General features: G+C 37.9%; 1 protein-coding gene across 1 annotated transcript; it reads left to right on the forward strand.

The window, feature by feature from the left end:
* Positions 1 to 793: 793 nt before the first annotated feature.
* LOC134539324 (glucose-6-phosphate isomerase-like) lies at positions 794 to 22,099 on the forward strand. The gene is made up of 11 exons (XM_063381248.1): positions 794 to 1,337; positions 4,432 to 4,525; positions 7,896 to 8,093; positions 8,722 to 8,802; positions 8,887 to 9,102; positions 10,947 to 11,186; positions 13,048 to 13,187; positions 16,469 to 16,652; positions 18,095 to 18,299; positions 20,758 to 20,824; positions 21,892 to 22,099. Exons 1-11 carry the CDS (start codon positions 1,207 to 1,209, stop codon positions 22,010 to 22,012), a joined length of 1,677 nt encoding a protein of 558 aa, XP_063237318.1. The 5' UTR covers positions 794 to 1,206; the 3' UTR covers positions 22,013 to 22,099.
* Positions 22,100 to 22,310: the final 211 nt, after the last annotated feature.

A 22,310-nucleotide genomic window follows, 5' to 3' on the forward strand; every position in this document is an offset into this window, starting at 1 on the left:
ATCACACTAGCTGATCATGTGCACCCACCAGACACCAACGAACACAGTACCAAGTAGCTCCTCGCCAAGATTTTTAGGGACACTTTACCATCTCCCCTCCACATAGCACCACCTTTAGACATCAAAATGGAGTGCATGACCAGCGATGCCATTGCATCCAAAAGCTCGTCACTGTTATGCCTAGTGATGAATATACGTACTTAAGTTCCAGTCACAATAGCATTGCCGACCTGTGGATACACCCCACCTAGACTAGCGTAGCCTCTTTCTGAAACATGTGTTGGGAGAGTAAATGTCTGGTTAAGAGAGGTACCTACTCACAGTTCTTGGTCACATCAAGCTGATGGTTTGTGTAGCTAACAAGTACTGCATAATGCTGCTACAACCTCACGTCACAATTCCTTGAACTTTAATTTAGACACTGCGTTAGCAAAATGGTCGTCAGTCCTGTGGTAACTGAAGTTTTAACTTTGAAAAACCAGTAGTAGACTGGTCCCTTACATTGTGCCAGCCCACAAACCAATGATGTACTGCTGCTGAATTTGTGGGGTGGGGGGGGGAGGTTCAGTACCCTCTAAATAATTAACGAGACACATATCTGTATCAACTTCTCAACCGTAGGTGGATAATCGTTGGTATCACTATATTTTTAAATTCAAAATATTATTTCTTCAGCAGGCTGGAGGATTCTCTCCATATAATTTAAGGATAGTCTCATTTTCTGTAGCAGCGTCTCTTCTTTTCTATGAACATTGTACACTAGCCGTTACGGTGCGAGGGGTCCTGGGTTCGAGTGCCAGGTAAGGCATGGGTGTGACATTTACATTCTGATATTTGATAACGACTTGAATTTAAGATTTATCCTGGAACATAATGACCCTTTGGCCGTTGATGAAAGCTGTAGGCCACATAACAAAAAAAAATGGGCTTGAGTGTTGTCAAAAAAAGTTTGTTTACTGTTTGTCGAAAGACAATGACAGTTGATAAGCCGTGAGCACTTTAATGGGCGTAAGATTGCACTTAAGCTGAGCTTATTTCGTTCCCAAGGCCATCACCTGGATGCTGAAAAGATTTGGTACTCAGCTTGGATATTAGCGCTCAACAGTGATACTTATCGGGTTGCTTGTTGTGGTGTCGGTCAAAACACGTCGCAACCTTCGGAACTGGTACTTGGCAGTGAGGGTACAGGAAGGTAAACAGATAACGATGGATGTACTGCCAAAATTGACAGATGAACCGGCTTGGAAGTTGTTGGAACAATATTACAGAAATAGTGGAGAAAAATTAAATATCAACGAACTTATGAAGAAAAACCCTGCCCGTTTTGAGCAGTTCAGGTTTGTGTGGACCTTGAATTTATTTAATATTAGTTGGCGGTAAATATGTAGTTGGGCGGTATTTGCGAAGAAAAATGTTAAAAATCCGAAAATTCTTTTATTCTATGCTCTTTAACTTCCTCTTTTCAATAAAAGCGGGCGGAGGTAATAAATTCCAAATACTTTAGGAGATATTGAATTTTTTAATTTCATCATATGTAGTTGAGCGGTATTTGCGAAAAAAAAATGTTAAAAATCCGAAAATACCTTTATTAGATGCTCTTCAATTTCCTCTTTTCAATAAAAGCGGGCGGAGATAAGAAATTCCAAATACGTTAGGAGATATCGATTTTTTAAATTTCATCACTATTATAGCAGTGCGTTCATGTGGCTTTCACCATTGTTTCTTATTTACGAGCATCTATTTTTTTATTGGATAATGATGTCACGTGATTGTTCATGATAGGCCAGAATTCAAATTAACCAATACGTGATTATTTACTTCATGTATTGTTTAAAACGGTATTTAATTACCGCCTCCAACTTGCCGAGTTTTTAACGTTTCTAATTTAAAGTCTTATTTTTATTGTTGCGCAAGTAATAAGTAACAAAAAAATTTTACGTGAGTTGTTTCTGTTCATCCTTTGTCCCGGTTTGTTAGGTCAGGTCAGTTACATTATAAATACTTTAAAACTAAAGAACCATTGAAATAATTTCATATTATTTCTAATGTACGCTTAGTTTCAAAGTATTTATAATGTAACTGACCTGACCTAATCGACCATTTTCATTAATTAGGCATTCACAAACACACGGCAAAATAAAAAAATGGCGATGGTCGAATGATAAACACAGGTCTTGTATGCAAAATAAGAACGGCGATATCTCCTAAATTATTTGGAATTTCTTATCTCCGCCGCTTTTAATGAAAAGAGGAAGTTGAAGAGCATCTAATAAAGGTATTTTCGGACTTTTAACATTTTTTTTTCGCAAATACCGCTCAACTACATATGATGAAATTTAAAAATTCGATATCGCCTAAAGTATTTGGAATTTCTTACCTCCGCCGCTTTTAATGAAAAGAGGAAGTTGACGAGCGTCTAATAAAGGTATTTTCGGATTTTTAACATTTTTTTTTTCGCAAATACCGCTCAACTACATATTTACCATATTTGGCTATAAGGTAGTTAAAGTATATAAGGTTAGCCATTTTGCTCACTGCGCATTCATTGGCTGCATGCATGGGATCCTCGGTCCCCTCCCCTGGTATTAAGAAGCCCCTCACTGAAGGGATTTGCTTGTGCTTGGAAAATAGTGACTGTAAAACGTAAATGTCAAAACTATGTTTTAAGGAAAACTTTCTGTATATTAAAAAGTTTTCTGCTTATTGCATGCATAAAGGCCAAAATATGTTTAGTATACAACATGCAAGCATCCTATCCAGATATGACTTGTGTCGGTTAAAATTCATGCGCAAAACTCGGGCCGTCCCCTCTGCCTCCCCCAAGGGCCCCTTGCGGATCCTGCAGACTTACGCCCCTGGCATGTGGTATAATTAGGAGGTCAGTGAGCGGGCTGGAACGTTGCCCGGCCGCTAGGCTGGCAAACACACAACGTTTTGCTCGGCAGCGGCTCTTGGCATGCGCTGTAGAGTTGGGCGAAGTTGGAGTGGCCACACTGAGGGGAAGTGAAGGAGAGTGGATACAGATTGGTCCCGCGGAGGAGGGACGAACATTCACATTTTGTGTGCCCCGACGCATTGTGGCCCACAAGCGCAGCAGTCACTCATTATGGCTGTTGCACTTGTCCTGTACTAAAAATAAATTATTTTAATGTTTTTTTTTTAATACATAGTTTCTCATAATACTTTACTATATTAACTTAAGAAGTAGTTTGTTCTGGTCTCTTTCCTCAAAGTTATATGAACAGTCTTTCGTAGTTGACTCCCCCCCCCCCCCCCCCCCCTCCCTTCAAAAGTATCTCAATATACTGCATTGCTAGCTTAAAACATTTGTATTCTCTTACCAAGGAGTATATATACAAATAATGAAACCTTTAGTTATAACCAAACTTTAATATTAGTAGCTCTGATATGGTTAATTTGTATCTGTACCAAAAAGTTTTGTTTCCAACCCCCTACATCACCCAAAAAATATGTTACAGCTACGACCACATGGTAACATGTCTTGAGCATCGCATTATCAAGTGTTTTGCCATTGTGAACAGAGTAAAGTGACTGGAAATTATATTCATTGATGTGTCTGGACATTGCCTTCCGCAGTAGGTACGTGAAATAGAACTCCAGACCTTAAGTGAAGTCCTGACCATTGAACCAAATATTCAGCTATAGTTACATTATTCCTGTAAAGGCATAACAATTTCTGGGATTGTGGGTAAGCAGTGGCAGTCCTAATCCTTGTGGGGCCCTAATATTTTGGTGCCCAATTTAACCTTGGATAGGATGTACAACAAAAAAAAAATACATATCAATAAAATATTTTCTCAAAAATTGTTCTTTTGGAGGCACAACTGTGCGTTGGATTATTTATAGAGACAAGATTTTATGGTGTTATGTTTAATCTAATTTTGTTTTAAAAACAGATGATTTTCTGTTATTGTTTATATTTTTATCAAAGCTGTTTTTTAATACTTACTCCACTAAAATAGTGGTAAAATTTCAATTCTGAATTGTTACGTTAAAATAATTTGTAATAAATTGGTTTGAAAAAAGATACTTTCAGAACAATAAATATAAATTAGCAAGCATTTGTGGTTTAACAGTTATTCAATAAGAGATGCACAATAAAACAAATTAAATTGTTTTTTTCTGATACCTGCACAATAAAACAAAATTAATTTTTCTGATACATGCACTTTTGTACAATTTTTTTTGGTACAGAAATAACATTCCTTGGATGTCAAACATTAAAGATTACCTTTTTATGATTTCAATAAAGTTTTGGTGAAATGCTACTTAATTCCATAAATTAACTTGCATTTCGGTGTTTTGAAATGCTTTTTTTTTTATTCTTTTTTTTTTACCTTATAATCTGATCCCTTATTATAAATGAACATGCCATTTTTATTCAAACATAGGTGTTTTTCATTGTTACAGCATTGAACTAGAAACACCGTGCGATGGCGGTATTTTAGTGGACTACTCTAAAAACCGTATTGATGATGAAGGCCTATCTCTTTTGTTTGAACTGGTGAGTGCTCCGTAATGTAAATAAATTAAAAAAAAAAAAAAAAAAAAATGCTGAGTCTATATTTAAGTTTAAATTTAAGGTAAGATGAGGTATATCTCGTAAAAATGTTTACTGTACTAGCTTTCACAAATGTAACAAACTTGTTTTGAAATTTTAAGAAACTTTTTAACTTAAAGAGAATGAAAGTTAAAAATATGTAGGCCTACTTTCATTTTACCTTGATTGGGGTGATTTGTAGGTATGGCTAGCTATGAACATTATTTTGACTAAAAAAAAAAAAAAAAAAAGTTGATTATTGGTACTCATGCAACAACCAAAAATGGGGGGGGGGGGGGGGGGAAATTGGTTGTCTGTAAAGTCGGTTTACGGACGATAGTTTAACGTGACAACGTCATAACAAAACATTGATGAAATGATTGCATACTTTAATGAATTAAATTGAATCATTTTTATTGAATTATCACTATTTTGTATGGATACAAAGAAGGAGTGAAATGAATTCTACAATTTAATTGATAAATTTACATTTATTTGCACTCATTAATTTAAATATGTTCATTACTTTAACGAAGAGATTATTTTCACTATAACTTTTATTCATGTTTGCTATTTAACTTCTTCCAATCTGTGTTATTCTGTTAAGGATAGGACAATGATAGGAAAAGTAGGAAATAAATAGGAGTTTTTCAAGTTTAATGTGCCTCGAAAAAGTCAAATCGATTGTTGTTCCAATCGAGTGGAAGAGAGATAGATGCGGCGCAAGCGTACAATGAGCGTAATGGGACACAGCGTAACGGGACACTTTTTCGTGCGTGCAGCCGGCATTCATTGATTTATTGGACGTTGTCATGTCAAAAAATAAAAACAAAACATTGAATTGTGAGGTTGGCGAGGAAGATGAGGGACCCTCCTTTGCAAGCAGCACAGATGCATAGCGACAGAGTGGCGCGAGACTGTGTGTGCGGACAGGTGCGTGGTGAGGGGCGAACCACTGTTGAGCCTAGCTCCAGCGAGGAGTGTGAACTGTGGACTGGACAGATACTTAGTGAATGTGAACAGACATTAAGTGCGGTGATTGGAATTAGTAATGTAAATATTAATAGCAAATAAAATTGTATAAAACTAATTGGGATATCCTTACCAACTCATTTTTTCCCCACTTGTAACAGTATAAATGAACTTTTTAAGTGTCATATTTGTTCAGTAATATGTTATCTTGTTTAATGAACAGATTTCATAAAAAATAAAACCAATAACACAGAAATCTCCTATTATAAAAATGAAATTAGCCTGAAAATAAAACCATAAAATTTTGTCTCTATTTATTACATGTTCAGCTCAGCTTAATATATATATATATATATATATATATATATATATATATATATATATATATATATATATATATATATATATATATATATATATATATATTTGGAACCAGCAAGTATAACCACTCACAGATAAGTTTTTGAAATGCAGAAACATACTTAGGGTGTCTACAGGTTACGTAAGTCACTATAAAATAAGAAAACTGGAGGGGTGGTCTCAAAAGTCATGGAAATCCCCCAAAACAAACAGTAATGGTGCTAGAAGTCATTAAACTTTAATTTTCAGCAGTCTTTTGCTAACTCTGGTTTGTAGTCACACATTAAGTTTACTTAAATTTATTAAATTTAGGTACTTTAATTATGTGGAGATTATATCTCAAAATATTTAGCTTTCTAAATTTCCCGTGAATAGTAAATATATTTCATATTATACATTTACTTGTTTTTAATTTGTCATATCATAGGTATTAAAATTACATGGTGATGCTAAAAAAAAATTTTTAAGAAAATGTTATCAAAAGATAGTGGGGAAAAAAAAGTTCTACATTGGTTCACAGGTATTTTTAGACATACTGGTACTATTTAAAAAAAATTGTGTTCTCTGAGAAATAGTGTTTGTAATCAGCCATTATATTACAGCCACTTCTTCACAATCATATGTACTGATAAATGCGCACTAGTGCTGAAACGAAGCAAGGGGAGGAGGACATTATGGTATTCCTCTCCACCCTCTCCCCTGAAACTCTGGAATAGAAATTATCTTTGTTTTGTTGTTGCACATTAAGTTCTGTGCACTGAGAAGTGAAGTTCAAAAACATACGTCCCCCTATCTGTGAACACCAAATATCATGTCCTTGCTGCACCCTTGAACCAGTGATATATTGATATTGTCTCTTCACTCATGGATTTAGCCAAGGTGGGGTCTGTGGGGTCCGGACCCCTCCCTTTCCGGATTAAAAAAAAAAGTGAAGACAGAATAAGAAAATTATTGCAACCTAAACACAGATAAATATTTTGGAAGAATTATTGTAATATTATATCCCGACATACCTCATACACAGAAGCGGCCATTTAGTCTATTTAATGTCCGTTTGCACACATGTTACTGTAAGCACGTCTTTCATACGAAATTGACATTTGTGTTTCTTGTGTTTATTAACATTAATGTATATAAATTTATGACTCATTTTAACTAAATCATCAACCATTTGACTTAGGAAATAAGTATTAAAAACAATTAAATAAAACCACACAATATTAAATGTTCAGTTTTCTTTTGTCAAGCAAATTATTAATTCAAGTTATATTTTTAGACGTTAAATTCTTATTCCTTGAAATTTCAGCGGGAAAGTTAATTTTATTTTTGAAAGAAAATTATAAAGGAAAACTCATTTATCTAAAAAAAGATGATATACCTAGTGGTTTTAACTTGATGTAAGTTTTTGGACATACGCCATTGCTAAGCTTAGCAATGGCGTATGTCCAAAAACTTACATAAAGTCATGCACTCCCATTGCACAAATCTTTCAAAGATGATATCAGTGCCCGGTATGGACCCGGTATGCATATTTCTCTGAGGAAGTTGGAAAGCTTAGCAATGGCTAGAGACCGGGAAAAATTCGCGGGTTCATTTCACGAAATGCTAGAATCCAAACAACTGTATCTTTATATTGCTTCTGTGATTGACTTACAATTTGTCTGAAGGACTTTGAGCCAATGAAAAATCTTCATTCAACCAAAAAAAAAAGTATCGAATCGCAAGCGTCCCAGTTGACATATGTCGCGAGTCAGTTGCCAATGAGCAGGTGGCATTTGCCCGAGTGTGCAGTCTATCCTAGAGGTTATCGAAATCGCGAATTTTTCCTGTCTCTAGCAATGGCGTATGTCCGAAAACTTACATCGAGTCATGCACTCCTCCATTGCACAAATCTTTCAAAGATGATACAGTGGTTTTACTTGACGGAGTTTCGGCCGGGGCCTCTGGCTGGCCGGGAGCTGTCTGGCCGGGTCATCGGAGGGGACTCGCTGCTTGCTTGCAGGCGCGGGCGAGGCGGGTGGAGCGAGCCAGGGACGACGTGCTGGCGGGCAAGAGGGTGAACTTCACGGAGGGCGAGGGAGAGGCCGTGCTCCACGTGGCGCTGCGGAACAGGGGCGGCGCGCCGGTCCCTCTCGACGGCCGGGACGTGATGCCTGACGTGGAGGCGGCGCTGACGCACATGAGGGACTTCACCGAGAAGGTGAGCGGTCACGACACCCGCCTCCCGGCTTCCATCCCCGGCCATCTGGAACCCGGACCGTTCGACAGAGGAACACGTGATTGACGCTGCCACGTGCCAGTTGGTTTTCCTCTGCACACTCGCATTTCCCGCCCGCCTGTTCAGTCCGTCGCCGCTTCGTTTTAGCATCTCGTCGCCTTCCATCGTCTCCAATGGCGCAGATGTCGAGGCCAACCTCAAAATAGTGTGGTTCATTGGGCTATTTTAAGGACCATCCCAGCATTTACGTTATTTTGACTTCGGAGAAACCGTGGGAAAACCAAACTGATAATGTTATTCGGTCTTTCAAGGCACTACTGTACTTTTGAATTCTCGCACGTCATTTTAATAAGGGGTGGAACCGAAAGAAGGTTTTTATAAGTTGATGAACGTTAAAAATAATAATGTGATAAGTGATATTCTCTCGCAACTTGGGTCATAATGTAAACTGTTCTGCTGGTCAGTGGTCATTGCTGTCTGATTGGAATGGATGAAATATGTTGCAGTATTTAAGGTGATTTAAGTTTTTTTTTAACATTCTCTTTTTTTTTTCTGCTACTAAACTCTGTTAAGAACTTGTGGAAATGTTTCTTCTTTTTCTGTCTCGTAGGTCATTTCAAAGAGCTGGAAAGGTTACACCGGGAAGCCCATTGAAGATGTCGTACACTTTGCCTCAGGTTGCAATTACATGGTGAGTTTTGAGCAGTTGCGCATAGAAAAAAAAAATTGAATTTTAGTAACTGTGCATACTCATGGGGAATGTCTTGTGTTGCAGGGGCCGTACATGGTAGCAGAAGCCTTAAAGCCCTACGCAATCGGGCCCAGAGTCCACTTTGTGGCCAATGTCGACGGCACCCACTTGGCTGAGACCTTGAAGAACGTCAACCCGGAGACTGTACTCTTCATAGTCGCTTCCAAAACTTTCACGACCTTGGATACGATAGTGAATGCCACATCGGCTAAAGAGTGGCTGCTGTGTAAATCCAAAGATGTACGTATGAAACATTCTGTTGACCAAGTGTTGTATGTATATCTGTACATTTCGTGTGGTTTAGCTGTGTTGTATGTTATGTTGTTTTCTTGTTTTGAAAATTTACTTTAGTGTAGCTAATCTGGCTATAGAAAAAAGATTGTCATATATTGAATTATGATGTGGCAACCCATGAATCTGGACACTTGACAGTTTTTGTTAATTGCTTTCTTTCAGTCAACATGATGTTAAAATATTCAACTTCTTGTTCCAATATGTAGTCAGTTAAAACACTTGAAAGTCAGGCTGTGTTTGAGGTAAATCTCGTGCTTTTAAGAATAATTTCACGTTATTGGCAATGAATCGTACACAAATATTTGCAATTTGTTTCATATTAGGCATTTCTGGTTGTAAGTTACATCATTATTTAAAAAAATTGATTTGGTAAAATTTGTTTAGTGTAGTTAACATATTTAAAATCAAATGATAAATTGGTTAGGGTCAGGTTTTATAAACTATCAAGATTACAGCCAAGTTTTTACCGGTGTATTATTCTGTTGAGTAACCAATAAATGCAATATTGGTCATGCCATGAAGAAATGAAATATAGTTCTCTTTAAAAAAATAGTTAAGAAAATAAAACAATTTAAGAGGAATTATCATGGAAAACTACATAAAATTAAAGAGTAAATTTTTTTGTGTGAAATTATCTGCTGACAACTTACTAAACATATGTAAACAAAGACACGACAGTAATTATACCAAATAATACAGGCTGTCGATAAAACAATGTCCCAGTTTTAATAGTATATTATAAAAGTTTAATTTAGACTATTTGCAACAAATCATACATCAAATTGAAGGTAAACTAAAATAGTTTTTCTTACAAATGTTCAATATGTGCACCGTTAGTTATACGGCACACATTCAACCTAAAGTCCCTTTCTTCCCACACTTTGGTTAACACGTCCGGAGTAATGTAAGCTATAGCCTCTCCAATTCTGGCAAATCATTAGGTAGCGGTGGACCGTAGACACTATCTTTCATAAAGCGAAGGCCAGCGGAAAAGAGATCTGTCGTCTCGACCGTTACGACCAATCCAACAGTCATCTGGCTTCAACGCATGTGGCAAATGTAACCGGTATGGACTTCAAACAAAAATGCTTGTTGGAACAGAAATTAACCGATTCACTCTTAGAAAATTGCAAACCACAAAACTCTTCATGGTTAGGAGTAGCCATTTTGCGTGGGTGGCGAGCGAGAAAACAACAACAAAAGCAGTACTCGCGCATGCACTTATCTAAAACGGTTTGCGTTACTCTTTACTTGTGATCTTGAACCGACACCCTACAACACTTACACTTGATACTATTAGAATTTATAACTGGGACATTCTTTTGTAGACACAACGCCCCTTTTGATGGTCCGTATAGGGACCACGCACTGTTAAGCAGGTGTCACTTGCGTTTTTCTTGGCCTTGATGGATGGCTCGTCCACCTAAATAATTCGTCGTGTATGTTCCTTGTCACTTAATTGTAAACATAGTCTGTCTTGCTGTCTTTCTGTTCATCAGTATTTATCAGTATTTATATTTGGCCTAATTAAATGTAAACGTAAATCGCAAACTGATGTAACGTATTTCCAGTAATTAAACCTGCTCCCAAACACCTTTCCGCAGTCCCAGCCATGTTATGGCCCTCCTCGCCTCTAAGCTTATAGGCTTTCACTGTGTTTCTTGGTTGAAATATTCTCCATACGGGCTGTACGGAATGATAATGTGGGCCGAATCGGGCCCGCGGCTTGCCGTTCGGTCGTCACAGCTGTTGGCGGATGGTCACCGTGGGGGGCTTGCTTGCGGTTCCAGCCGAGCGCGGTGTCGAAGCAGTTCGTGGGTCTCGGGGCCAACGTGGCCAGGATGAAGGAGTTCGGGATCGACGAGCGGAACATGTTCGTCCTGTGGGACTGGGTGGCCGGCTCCTTCTCGCTGTGGTCCACCATCGGCCTCCCCATCGCCCTTTCCGTCGGCTTCGACAACTTCCAGGACCTCCTCGCGGGGGCTCATTTCGTCGACGGCCACTTCAAGACGGCTCCCCTCGAGAGAAACGTGAGCAAACCGTTTCTAGCCCGAGATAACACGGAAACACCATCAGATCTGGATTACAGCGTTACGTTGTAAACTTCAATGGCCTGGCGTTGAGAGTTGAAGATGTTTGCCAAAATATCACCCCCGGATTAATGATTTTTTTTTGAGTTGATAAGCATTATCTTTTGCTCTTTGTTCTTAGTTTGTTGGATTAATTAAAAACTGTACTTTTGTTAACTCACTCTAACAATGACTGAACAGTACTATATTTTACAAGGTGGATTAAGTGTAGTAGTAAAATATGTTCCAAATAATTTATTGCTTTCATATTTGGCTCACAGAATTACTGAAGAGGTTGAAATGTTTTAAGAAATCACAGTGGTTTGCTAGTATAAATGTGATAAATGTGGTATAAATTTGGTATTGAAAATAATCTTCAGTGAACATGTTGTAATTAGTTTGCTACAGTATGTGTACAATATAGAAATTTAAAAATAGTGAACATTGATGTAGTGTAGATTTTTCTGAAGAGTGTTGTAATTAATAGTTATATGATTCTGTGACACAAACAAAGTTAATTTCGCATGACCGTGCCTCCTGCCATGGCGATATGGACTTCAATACTTAGTGGGGTCGCACCCGGATATTTGCAAGTGGGAAATGTGGCAGTAAGCTATTATCCCCCCCCTCCCCCCCAAAAAAAGCACTCTTGTTTCCTCCAGAAGTGGATTCCATCGCTGCGACATCATTCAGTTCCGTTCGCCCTTCATCGTCTCCAGTGACTAGGGACAAGATTTTATGGTTGCTTTTCTAGAACAATTTCGTTTTGAAAAACAGGATATTTCGATATTCCTGTATTTATTTTTATGTATTGTCTTCATTCATTAAAATAAAGTGTATTGTTAACATATATGAAACTAAAACATTTCCTTAAATTTATTTCACTAAAATATTCTCATATTGATTATGCACTAATACAGTAAAATAATTTCAATCGTAATAAGCATGTTTGTAACAGGCCTACTCAGGAAAATAAAAACTAATCTGCAAATTTTTTGCCTGTTTGAAACATGCGCCATCATTAAGGTGAAAATATTTTACTAATGTAAGCGATGAAAGATTAAACAAAATAATATTAATTTGTTTTCCACAAAATTAATGCTAAATAAAATATTTTCAATGAATTTACCATGACAAAAAATTAATTTTTTGCAATTTAAGTTTAGTTTAGTCTAGTCAAATTTCTGATTGATTTAATGTTTTTAGTTACATTTTTTTATTGTAATTCACCATATAACCTTGTCCTTACTAATGACATCTATTACAATGAGAGTTTTTCACAACTTATCCATTCATCTATTGTGAGTGCACAGTTAAAGGGGTAAAGTGCAGAGTTATTTTATTTTGTTTCATTTAGTGTGAATTTACACTCTTGTAAAATTTTTTAACATGCACTGCTAAGAAAAATCATAATTTGAAAACAGCTGAATAGATTAAAAAATTAAATAATAATTTTAAAAATAATAATAGAGATAACTGATCAGATTGTCTGGTTGCACAAGCATGTGTATTTGTTTATTAAATGGTAATATGTATGTAATTATCAAAGACTTAATGTACCTTTTAGCACCTGTCGGAAAAAAAAAAGTGTATGTTAGATGTGGTAAGATAATGCATTAATGGAAAGGGCAGAAATTGTTTGGTCCACAAATTGCCAGTGCTTCTATATTTTACTAACAAGTGAAACAATTTTGTAGCTCGTGAAAGGCAGCAGTTAAGGAAAACAGTCTAACTGTCATTAATAATGATGCAAGTTAAGCAAAGATATGCCGTCTATTAAAACTGCATTGCCTCATTTAGTGTTGAATGTATATTCTTCCAGGTGCCAGTCATCCTAGGCTTGCTGGGTATTTGGTACAATAATTTCTTTGGCGCAGAAACCCACGCGTTGCTTCCTTACGACCAGTACTTGCATTTGTTCCCGAGCCACTTCCAGTACACAGAGATGGAAGCAAATGGAAAGTAAGTGAATCGACAGGATGAAATTTTGAGATATAACTGTCTAATTACTGCAAGAGTTCTTTGATCCGGCATTCTACGGTTAGGCCCATTGTGTAATCCGGCACCATTCACGCTGCTCATGTTTAGATGTTATGTGTGGGTGGATTCCAGCTGTTGACCTTGGCTGGCAGGTTGCATTACGTACTTGCCTGCTGTTATGTTTAGTAACACACACAAAATATTTATTGAAAATTATATTTCTATTAATATTATGCAAATTACTGATGGATGTGCCAGCAATGCAACAGAGCTAAAATAAATAAATAACAAAGTAGATAAGTAAATTAATTAATTAATAAATTCAAGGCGATTATTCTGTGATAATAATGTGATAGTAATTATTTGAGAATTTTGTGTACATTTTATGTAGGGAGAATATTCAATGGTTTTATTTTTGTTAACTTTTTTTTTTAATACAGTGTATTTTATTCAGTGGATAAGAAGTGAAAATGTTTTATAGTATTTGTTCAACCTAACAGTGGTGTTTATTGAATTGGCATAGGTTTTATTTTCAAAATAAGAAATACAAATGTAGGCAGTTCTAGGATAAAACGTTTAGGATATGGTTTATGGTTTTTTATAAAGTGGCTATGTTTTATACTTAAACTTGGAATTTAGTATTATAGTGGGGTCCCGATAATCCAAAGTGATTGGGATTGTCGGAATTAATGAATTTTTTAGATTAAGAAAAAAGCATTCTTAAAATAAACTTAATTTTCATACTAACGTGTGATTACATAAATACATATGTAGTGCTGCGCTATGTAGAACATTACATACTTCGCTGCGACCCCAGCGGACACCATTTTCCTAAGGCCCTGGTGTAATTTTGCTTCAAGGGAGAGATATTTTTCTCTTGTGCAATAAAATTTAACAAATTTTTTTCAAACCAATGTAGTTCAGTAATACTTTGTATAACTGTGAATATTTTATTAATTTTCAGAAGTATACTTTATGTATGTATTATTTAGTATCACTGATTTTTTTGTAACCTGGGTTCTTCTTGACTTTTGGTTTCGGATTAAGCGCAGTTTCGGATCACCAAATTTCGGTTTATCGGGGAATCCACTGTGTGTTAAATATGGTGTATAAGGTTGCGTTTCAGCTTCGCTGTGTGTTAACCTATACATATTTTGCTTTTATCGCGTTTCATCACTAAATGTTGTCCCTGTTAGGGTGTCTACGGGTTACGAAAGTCCCAAAATAACTGTGACAGTGCTGGAAGTAAGGAAACTGTTGTCCCCTGTCAATGAGTGCAGGGTGTCTACAGGTCGCGAAAGTCCCAAAATAACTGTGACAGTGCTGGAAGTAAGGAAACTGTTGTCCCTGTCAATGAATGCAGGTTGTCTACAGGTCGCGAAAGTCCCAAAATAACTGTGACAGTGCTGGAAGTAAGGAAACTGTTGTCCCCTGTTAGTGAGTGCAGGGTGTCTACAGGTCGCGAAAGTCCCAAAATAACTGTGGCAGTGCTGGAAGTAAGGAAACTGTTGTCCCTGTTAATGAGTGCAGGGTGTCTACAGGTCACGAAAGTTCCAAAATAACTGTGACAGTGCTGGAAGTAAGGAAACTGTTGTCCTCTGTCAGTGAGTGCAGGGTGTCTACAGGTCGCGAAAGTCCCAAAATAACTGTGACAGTGCTGGAAGTAAGGAAACTATTGTCCCTGTCAACGAGTGCAGGATGTCTACAGGTCACGAAAGTCCCAAAATAACTGTGACAGTGCTGGAAGTAAGGAAACTGTTGTCCCTGTCAATGAGTGCAGGGTGTCTACAGGTCGCGAAAGTTCCAAAATAACTGTGACAGTGCTGGAAGTAAGGAAACTGTTGTCCCGTCAGTGAGTGCAGGGTGTCTACAGGTCGCGAAAGTTCCAAAATAACTGTGACAGTGCTGGAAGTAAGGAAACTGTTGTCCCCTGTCAGTGAGTGCAGGGTGTCTACAGGTCGCGAAAGTCCCAAAATAACTGTGGCAGTGCTGGAAGTAAGGAAACTGTTGTCCCTGTTAATGAGTGCAGGGTGTCTACAGGTCACGAAAGTTCCAAAATAACTGTGACAGTGCTGGAAGTAAGGAAACTGTTGTCCCCTGTCAGTGAGTGCAGGATGTCTACAGGTCGCGAAAGTCCCAAAATAACTGTGGCAGTGCTGGAAGTAAGGAAACTGTTGTCCCTGTTAATGAGTGCAGGGTGTCTACAGGTCACGAAAGTCCCAAAATAACTGTGACAGTGCTGGAAGTAAGGAAACTATTGTCCCTGTCAACGAGTGCAGGATGTCTACAGGTCACGAAAGTCCCAAAATAACTGTGACAGTGCTGGAAGTAAGGAAACTGTTGTCCCTGTCAATGAGTGCAGGGTGTCTACAGGTCGCGAAAGTCCCAAAATAACTGTGACAGTGCTGGAAGTAAGGAAACTGTTGTCCCCTGTCAGTGAGTGCAGGGTGTCTACGGGTCACGAAAGTCCCAAAATAACTGTGACAGTGCTGGAAGTAAGGAAACTGTTGTCCCTGTCAACGAGTGCAGGATGTCTACAGGTCACTTAAGTCCCAAAATAACTGTGACAGTGCTGGAAGTAAGGAAAATGTTGTCCCTGTTAATGAGTGCAGAGTGCCTACAGGTCACGAAAGTCCCAAAATAACTGTGACAGTGCTGGAAGTAAGGAAACTGTTGTCCCCTGTCAGTGAGTGCAGGGTGTCTACAGGTCACGAAAGTCCCAAAATAACTGTGACAGTGCTGGAAGTAAGGAAACTGTTGTCCCCTGTCAACGAGTGCAGGATGTCTACAGGTCGCGAAAGTCCCAAAATAACTGTGACAGTGCCGGAAGTAAGGAAACTGTTGTCCGCTGTCAATGAGTGCAGGGTGTCTACAGGTCGCGAAAGTACCAAAATAACTGTGACTGTGCTGGAAGTAAGGAAACTGTTGTCCCCTGTCAGTGAGTGCAGGGTGTCTACAGGTCGCGAAAGTACCAAAATAACTGTGACTGTGCTGGAAGTAAGGAAACTGTTGTCCCCTGTCAACGAACGCAGGATGTCTACAGGTCGCGAAAGTCCCAAAATAACTGTTTCAGTGCTGGAAGTAAGGAAACTGTTGTCCCCTGTCAGTGAGTGCAGGGTGTCTACAGGTCGTGAAAGTCCCATGTAACGGTGCCGGAAGTAAAGGAAACTGTTGTCCCCTGTCAGTGAGTGCAGGATGTCTACAGGTCACGGAAGTCCCATGTAACAGTGCTGGGAAGTAAAGGAAACCTTATCGTGCCGCAGGTGCGTGACGCTGGGCGGGCACCCGACGGGACACCGCACGGGCCCCGTGGTGTGGGGGGCGCCCGGGACCAGTGGCCAGCACACCTTCTTCCAGCTCCTGCACCAGGGGTCGAGGCTCGTGCCGTGCGACTTCATCGCCCCGGCCCGGACCCACAACCCTGTCGGGAACGGGAAGCACCACAGGGTGCGTCTCGGGAGGCCCCCCGGTACCACCTGGTACCGCGCAGCTGCCCCTACACCTAGTCGTTTGATTAATTTTGGTGTAATGTCAAGGTACATGACAACGTCATTACAGATGTAATAAATACTAATACATTAAATTTTAGGGAAACTGGGGAAGAAATGAGCCATCGCTAGGGGCAAGCGTTTTTCGCGAAAAGACCTAAACGCTTAATGGACTGCAACACGGTATACCCGAACCTATGGTTTCTTCCTTGTGATTGGGCGTCCGTATGCGAGGGAAGTTGTCGCCTAATTTGACCGGGCCACTCAGGACGCGTTTACTTTCGCACTGAACTACTGTGATTGGTGTTGTTACAATCGATGTGTATCTGGCAGAAACTCACCCAATCACGAAACACAGACGATGCTAAACTTTCAGCTAGTCTCGAAATCTTTTCGCGAAATCTGCATGCCCCTAGCCATCGCCAATAATATAGTAAAACTCAAAACTAGTGTTAGGGTAGGTTGAATAAAATTTTTCTCAAATCAGAACTTGGTTATTCCATTCTTAAATGAATTCCTTCAATGTGAAACTATATATAAAAATTCAGGAATAAAATAATATGTATATTAACAATAAACGCTAAAATATTTAAATTAGGTATTATTTTTCAGGAAATAAAATCTTATTTCCATGTTTTGAATTTTTTTTTGCCCCTCCTTAGGAATAAACAAGAAGTTTATATCTTAATGCAAAGTCCAACAAGTTTAAAAAGGAAAATACAAATTATTCGTACCCGACCAAACAGTTACACTTAAAATTGCATTTTTGGACAATAACTAGGAATTTGCAAGTATTAGTGATGTGTCAAATCCCAATTTCGGTGAATCTTCATTTTTAATCAAGTAGAAAATACCTGCAAGCAAGGTCTCAAGAGTGAAAAATTAAATTATGCACAGGAAATAAATAAAATATCTACTATGGACCTATGATATTAAAACGTTCAACCTATAAAAAGAAACTCACCAAGTTTCCAGAATCAATAAAAATTATAATTTTATTATTTACATAAGTACATACTAAAAGTACACTATCTTGGAGAATGGTAATATCATAGGATAAATAACGAAAAAACTCAAATATATCCAGTAAACTTCAGAGTTGTTGAATTTTTTAATTAATTACAGTTTTCCAATATTTTTCTTCAAATTGTTTTTCCTCCGATATCATATGTTTCGACTACTAAAGAGTCATAGGTACTTGAAGTTTTGAGGATTTGACGAGCCCACCTCTGTAATTTAAGAGCAAAGCTTCACTAGCCAAAAGATTTGGCAACCACTTAAAACGCAAGCTGTCGCTTTGCCCTAAACCCTTCCGTGCAGGAACGTGCATGGTGAAAACCTAAACATACTTTTGGTTCGGATGAACTTTTTTGTTTTGGGAACCCTGCTGCTGTGTCACAGGTCCTGCTTGCGAACTTCCTCGCCCAGACGGAGGCCCTGATGAAGGGCAAGACAGCTGCGGAAGTTCGCGCGGAGCTGAATAAGTCGGGAAAGTCGAAGTCGCAGGTGGAGGCGTTACTGCCCCACAAGGTGTTCGAGGGAAACAGGCCGAGCAATTCCATCGTCGTGAAGAAATTCACACCGTTCACGCTGGGAGCTCTTATCGGTTAGTGTAGTGCATTTACGCTAATTGTGAAGTTTTTTATAAGTAATATTTGAAAATAATTACTCTCTCTGTGTGATATTTAAACTCAAAACACTGCCTAGTGTATGGAGCAAGAGAAAAACAATGTTAACTATATGTAGGAAAATGATACAAGAAAAACTAAAATTTTGAAAACCTTATTTTAAAGGGAAAAAAATATTGTAAAAACGTTGACATAATTCAAATGTGCTTGAAAAACCTAGAATTTAGATGATAAAAATGCCTTACACCTATCCCTCACTTAGCACGGCTTCAGATTGTGCGAATTCATTTAGCGCGATTTTTATTTTACTGCCCCAGTCTCAAATAGCACGTCTGTAAACTTCAGTTAGCACGAAATCTTGGCAGGCAAAAAAAAAAAGTCTAGCACGACGCCACGAAGTCTGTTTCAACTTCTGTGAACATGTGCTGTGGGATACATTTAGCCAAACAAGGGGGGAAGAGAATCGCGCGCAGGTCTGTCTACGCTATCGGCTGTTGTACAAACATCAGCTGTGGCAAGTTGAATTGCGACAGTAATATCTGTTTCACTGTCAGTAAAGGATGGTTTGGAAAGGTACGCAACGTGAGCTGAAGGTCATGCTCAGGCGGGCAAGTCAGCCAGCCGACTGACGATAAAGTACATAACCACGTACCTCCCATTATGCAGTGTCGTGTTTGTCATACAAAGTGCGATGAGAGGCATATAAAGATAAAGGGTGTGACATATTTATAGTTGAGTGTTATTCAACGCATTTATATTACGTAAAGTATATTACTGTACAATTTTGGAACACATTAAATAAATTAGCCTTGCTATTTATGGAAACTAATGCTTCAGAATACACGATTTCGAATAACACGAGCATTTTCAGGAACGAATTAGTAGTGCTACGTGAGGGATAGGTGTATGTCAAAATGTTGCTAAAGGTAAAACATGTTTGGATCTGAAATCCTTTAAGTGAGGTATACTCGTATACTTCATAATGAGGTCCTACTGTAACTGCTTCAAACCATGTAGACATTTTCATTCACTTTCACATAGCGATGATGCTTCAAAACTAACTCACATTTAAGTGTGTCTTCAGATAAAGTATAATTCCTAGGTTATATAATAAAAAAAAATTTTTAAAAAATTGGATTTTTTATATAACCTGAACTTACTAAATTAATTTTCCTGATTAGTTACCTCTTAATAAGTGACTACTGAGTTCAATATATGTGCATTATGCATGAATAATGCATTACAGCATTTTACCATTTTAAGATGATTATTACTTTTAAGCAAGATTTTTTTTTTGTCAAATGTTATGATGTACAAAAAATTTATCCGTTCATCTTACAGAGGTTAAATGAAGCTGTATAGTAAGTAATAACTGTGTTGTTATTTGAATATATAAATACGGTTCACTTAAAATAGTTTAATTTAAATTGGTGGCACAGAAGCAGTTTTTTTTTACTTTATATGTACATAAGGGGTACAATTATTCTGTTAAGGGCTTACCCACCACCAAGGTGAATCAGGTTAGGTAGATTCTCGACAGTCAAACTTCAGATTTTTCGCAAGTAGGGAAAGTGGTGTGGACTCACTGGTTTTCTCAGGTTACTTCCATTCCCCTCACCTATTCTATTAGCAAATGCTGTATTCTCACCTCATCACACCTTTTCATCTACAATGACTTCAATGTTGACTAGACGTATAGCAGCTGTTCATTCATTCATTCATTATTTAACATTTAATGTGAACTGGCGTGCAGTCTTCTCTTCGTACATAGGGCAACTACGTGTGAGACTTGAGCGGTAACCATAACATTATATGGCGGAGAAATGAAGATAAAGGTGTAATGTGTAATGCGTACTGCAAGTTCCTTAAGTGCTTTCCAGAATCTGTACCAGGTGTTTCATGCCTAAAAATTATTCTGAAAACATGTGTTTTATCATTTTCACTCTCCCAAAAATACAGTTTAAAAATGAAATACAGAATTGGAACTTCTCATCCACCCACAGAATATTCCTCAATGCTTTTTTTTTTATAACAAGACACCACTCGGATGTCTTGAGCAGTTTTTAAATTGCGTGGTTTTTTTCTGGAGCTCTGCACACCATATGTGTGCCAGAGTAGACAAATTCATAACTCTTGCTGGCTGCGTGAAACCTCAAGAGTACTTTGCATCATTAGTACACATTAAGTTATTTAGTTAATTAAATATTCAGAGCAAATTAATTTTTATAAATAAATTTAGAGAGAAATAAGTACATACTTTTAAGTAGTAAAATCAACTTCTGTGAAACTTAAAAACATCATGTTTGTATATTTTATTTTAGATGTACGACTTGAGAATTAAATTTTCAAATCATTCGTAGCTGTAACTGTTTGGTGCTTTTTTTTATTTATTTTTTATTTAGTGAAACTGTCAGTGTCTTTAATTTTTTGTTCTAGCTATATACGAGTACAAAATGTTTGTGCAAAGTGCCATTTGGAACATTGACCCATACAACTTTATGGGGTAAGTAGTTCAATTACTATGCACAAAAGATTTGCCAAACTAAAGTTTTATTTTAATGTCACGAGCATAACCTTGTAACCAGTATTACGCACTTTCTTAGCTACTCTCTTTTAAATTTATGTTTGTTTTGAGAGGTACATTTCTTTGACTCATTGCTGCTTTTGTGAGAGACATCCTTAAATAGTATAAAACAATGTTTCTATCCAAATCTGTCTGTTTGTTTACTACTTGTAAACTACACAGTGGATTTAGATGCTGTTTTCACCATCATTTAGAGGATTTCTTCCGAAAGGTTTATTTTCATAATACATTCATACAAAATTGAAAGACAGTTAAATCTCAATGTTTTGTATTCAAGTAGTTAAAAAAATGCTTTTAGGGTACTTACAAGCTTACGCTGACTTATACATCAAATTAATTTACTATAGAATTGCAGGTCATAGAAAGGCTTACAGAAAAACTCGATAGCATAGTGCATAGTCTATCTTCTAAGGATGTTCCACCGTAACCAGGAAAAGATTTGATGGGTGAGTGCTTTTCCCATAGACAGCTATATGTAACCTTTTCGTGTGTGACTTCTAAACAAAATCTGTTTGTGTTGTCTCACGAGGAAAAAACTCAACATTGTTTACAAAGAAATTCTTTAGTTATGGGCAGTACTTGTTAGTAGGTATATAATTTTTAAAAACAGCAGCCTACCAATCCGCGGTGATTCGTCGACACGGCTGAGGTGTGTGTGTGTGTGCGTGAGTGAAAACACAATAGATCTTAATAAACTTCAGAGTTGTCAGTGTCAAATTTTTAAAATTTCTCCATTACCTCCAATTTTTCTTTGACTATTTTTCCCAAATCTCCAATATTTCAAATGGTACTCGAGGGATTAAGGATTCTACCGGCCCAGTCCCAACAGGAGAGGAATTGAAAAGCTGAAAGTAAGAAACAACCTGGATTAGCCCACCTGACGTGACAATGTCAAATATCCACCCCAGACGACAAGGGTTGATTCCAGTGTGTGATGTGTGTTCCGAAACAAGCGGTGCAGTGAGCTCTTGATGGTTGTCGTTCAGGCTGGATCTGGGCAAAGAGCTGGCGAAACCAATCGAGAAGGAGTTGGAAAACAGCGCGCCAGTCAGCAGCCACGATCCTTCAACCAACGGCCTCATAAACTTCCTGAAGAGGAACATATAGCAGGGGGAAGTAAAAAAATCCTGTTTGATCTGGTTTAGTGTACAATATAAATTTTAAATAAAAATATTTTTGTATCCAAGGAAAAAAGGTTAGTATTACTATTGATGTACCTCTCATATTTTGATGGTAAACTTAACTTGTCTTAAGAGTTTTAAGCAGGGACAAGACTAAATTTTTTTCCACCCAGGGCAAGAACTCATTTTGGCATTGCCCCCCCCCCCCCCCCCCCCCTCTTTTCTCTTATTTTTTTCAAACCAACCAAACCCTATCTGACAACACCTCATTTTGCCACTAGATA

Source organism: Bacillus rossius, chromosome 15 (genome assembly GCF_032445375.1).
Source record: "Bacillus rossius redtenbacheri isolate Brsri chromosome 15, Brsri_v3, whole genome shotgun sequence".
Classification (NCBI taxonomy): domain Eukaryota; kingdom Metazoa; phylum Arthropoda; class Insecta; order Phasmatodea; family Bacillidae; genus Bacillus; species Bacillus rossius.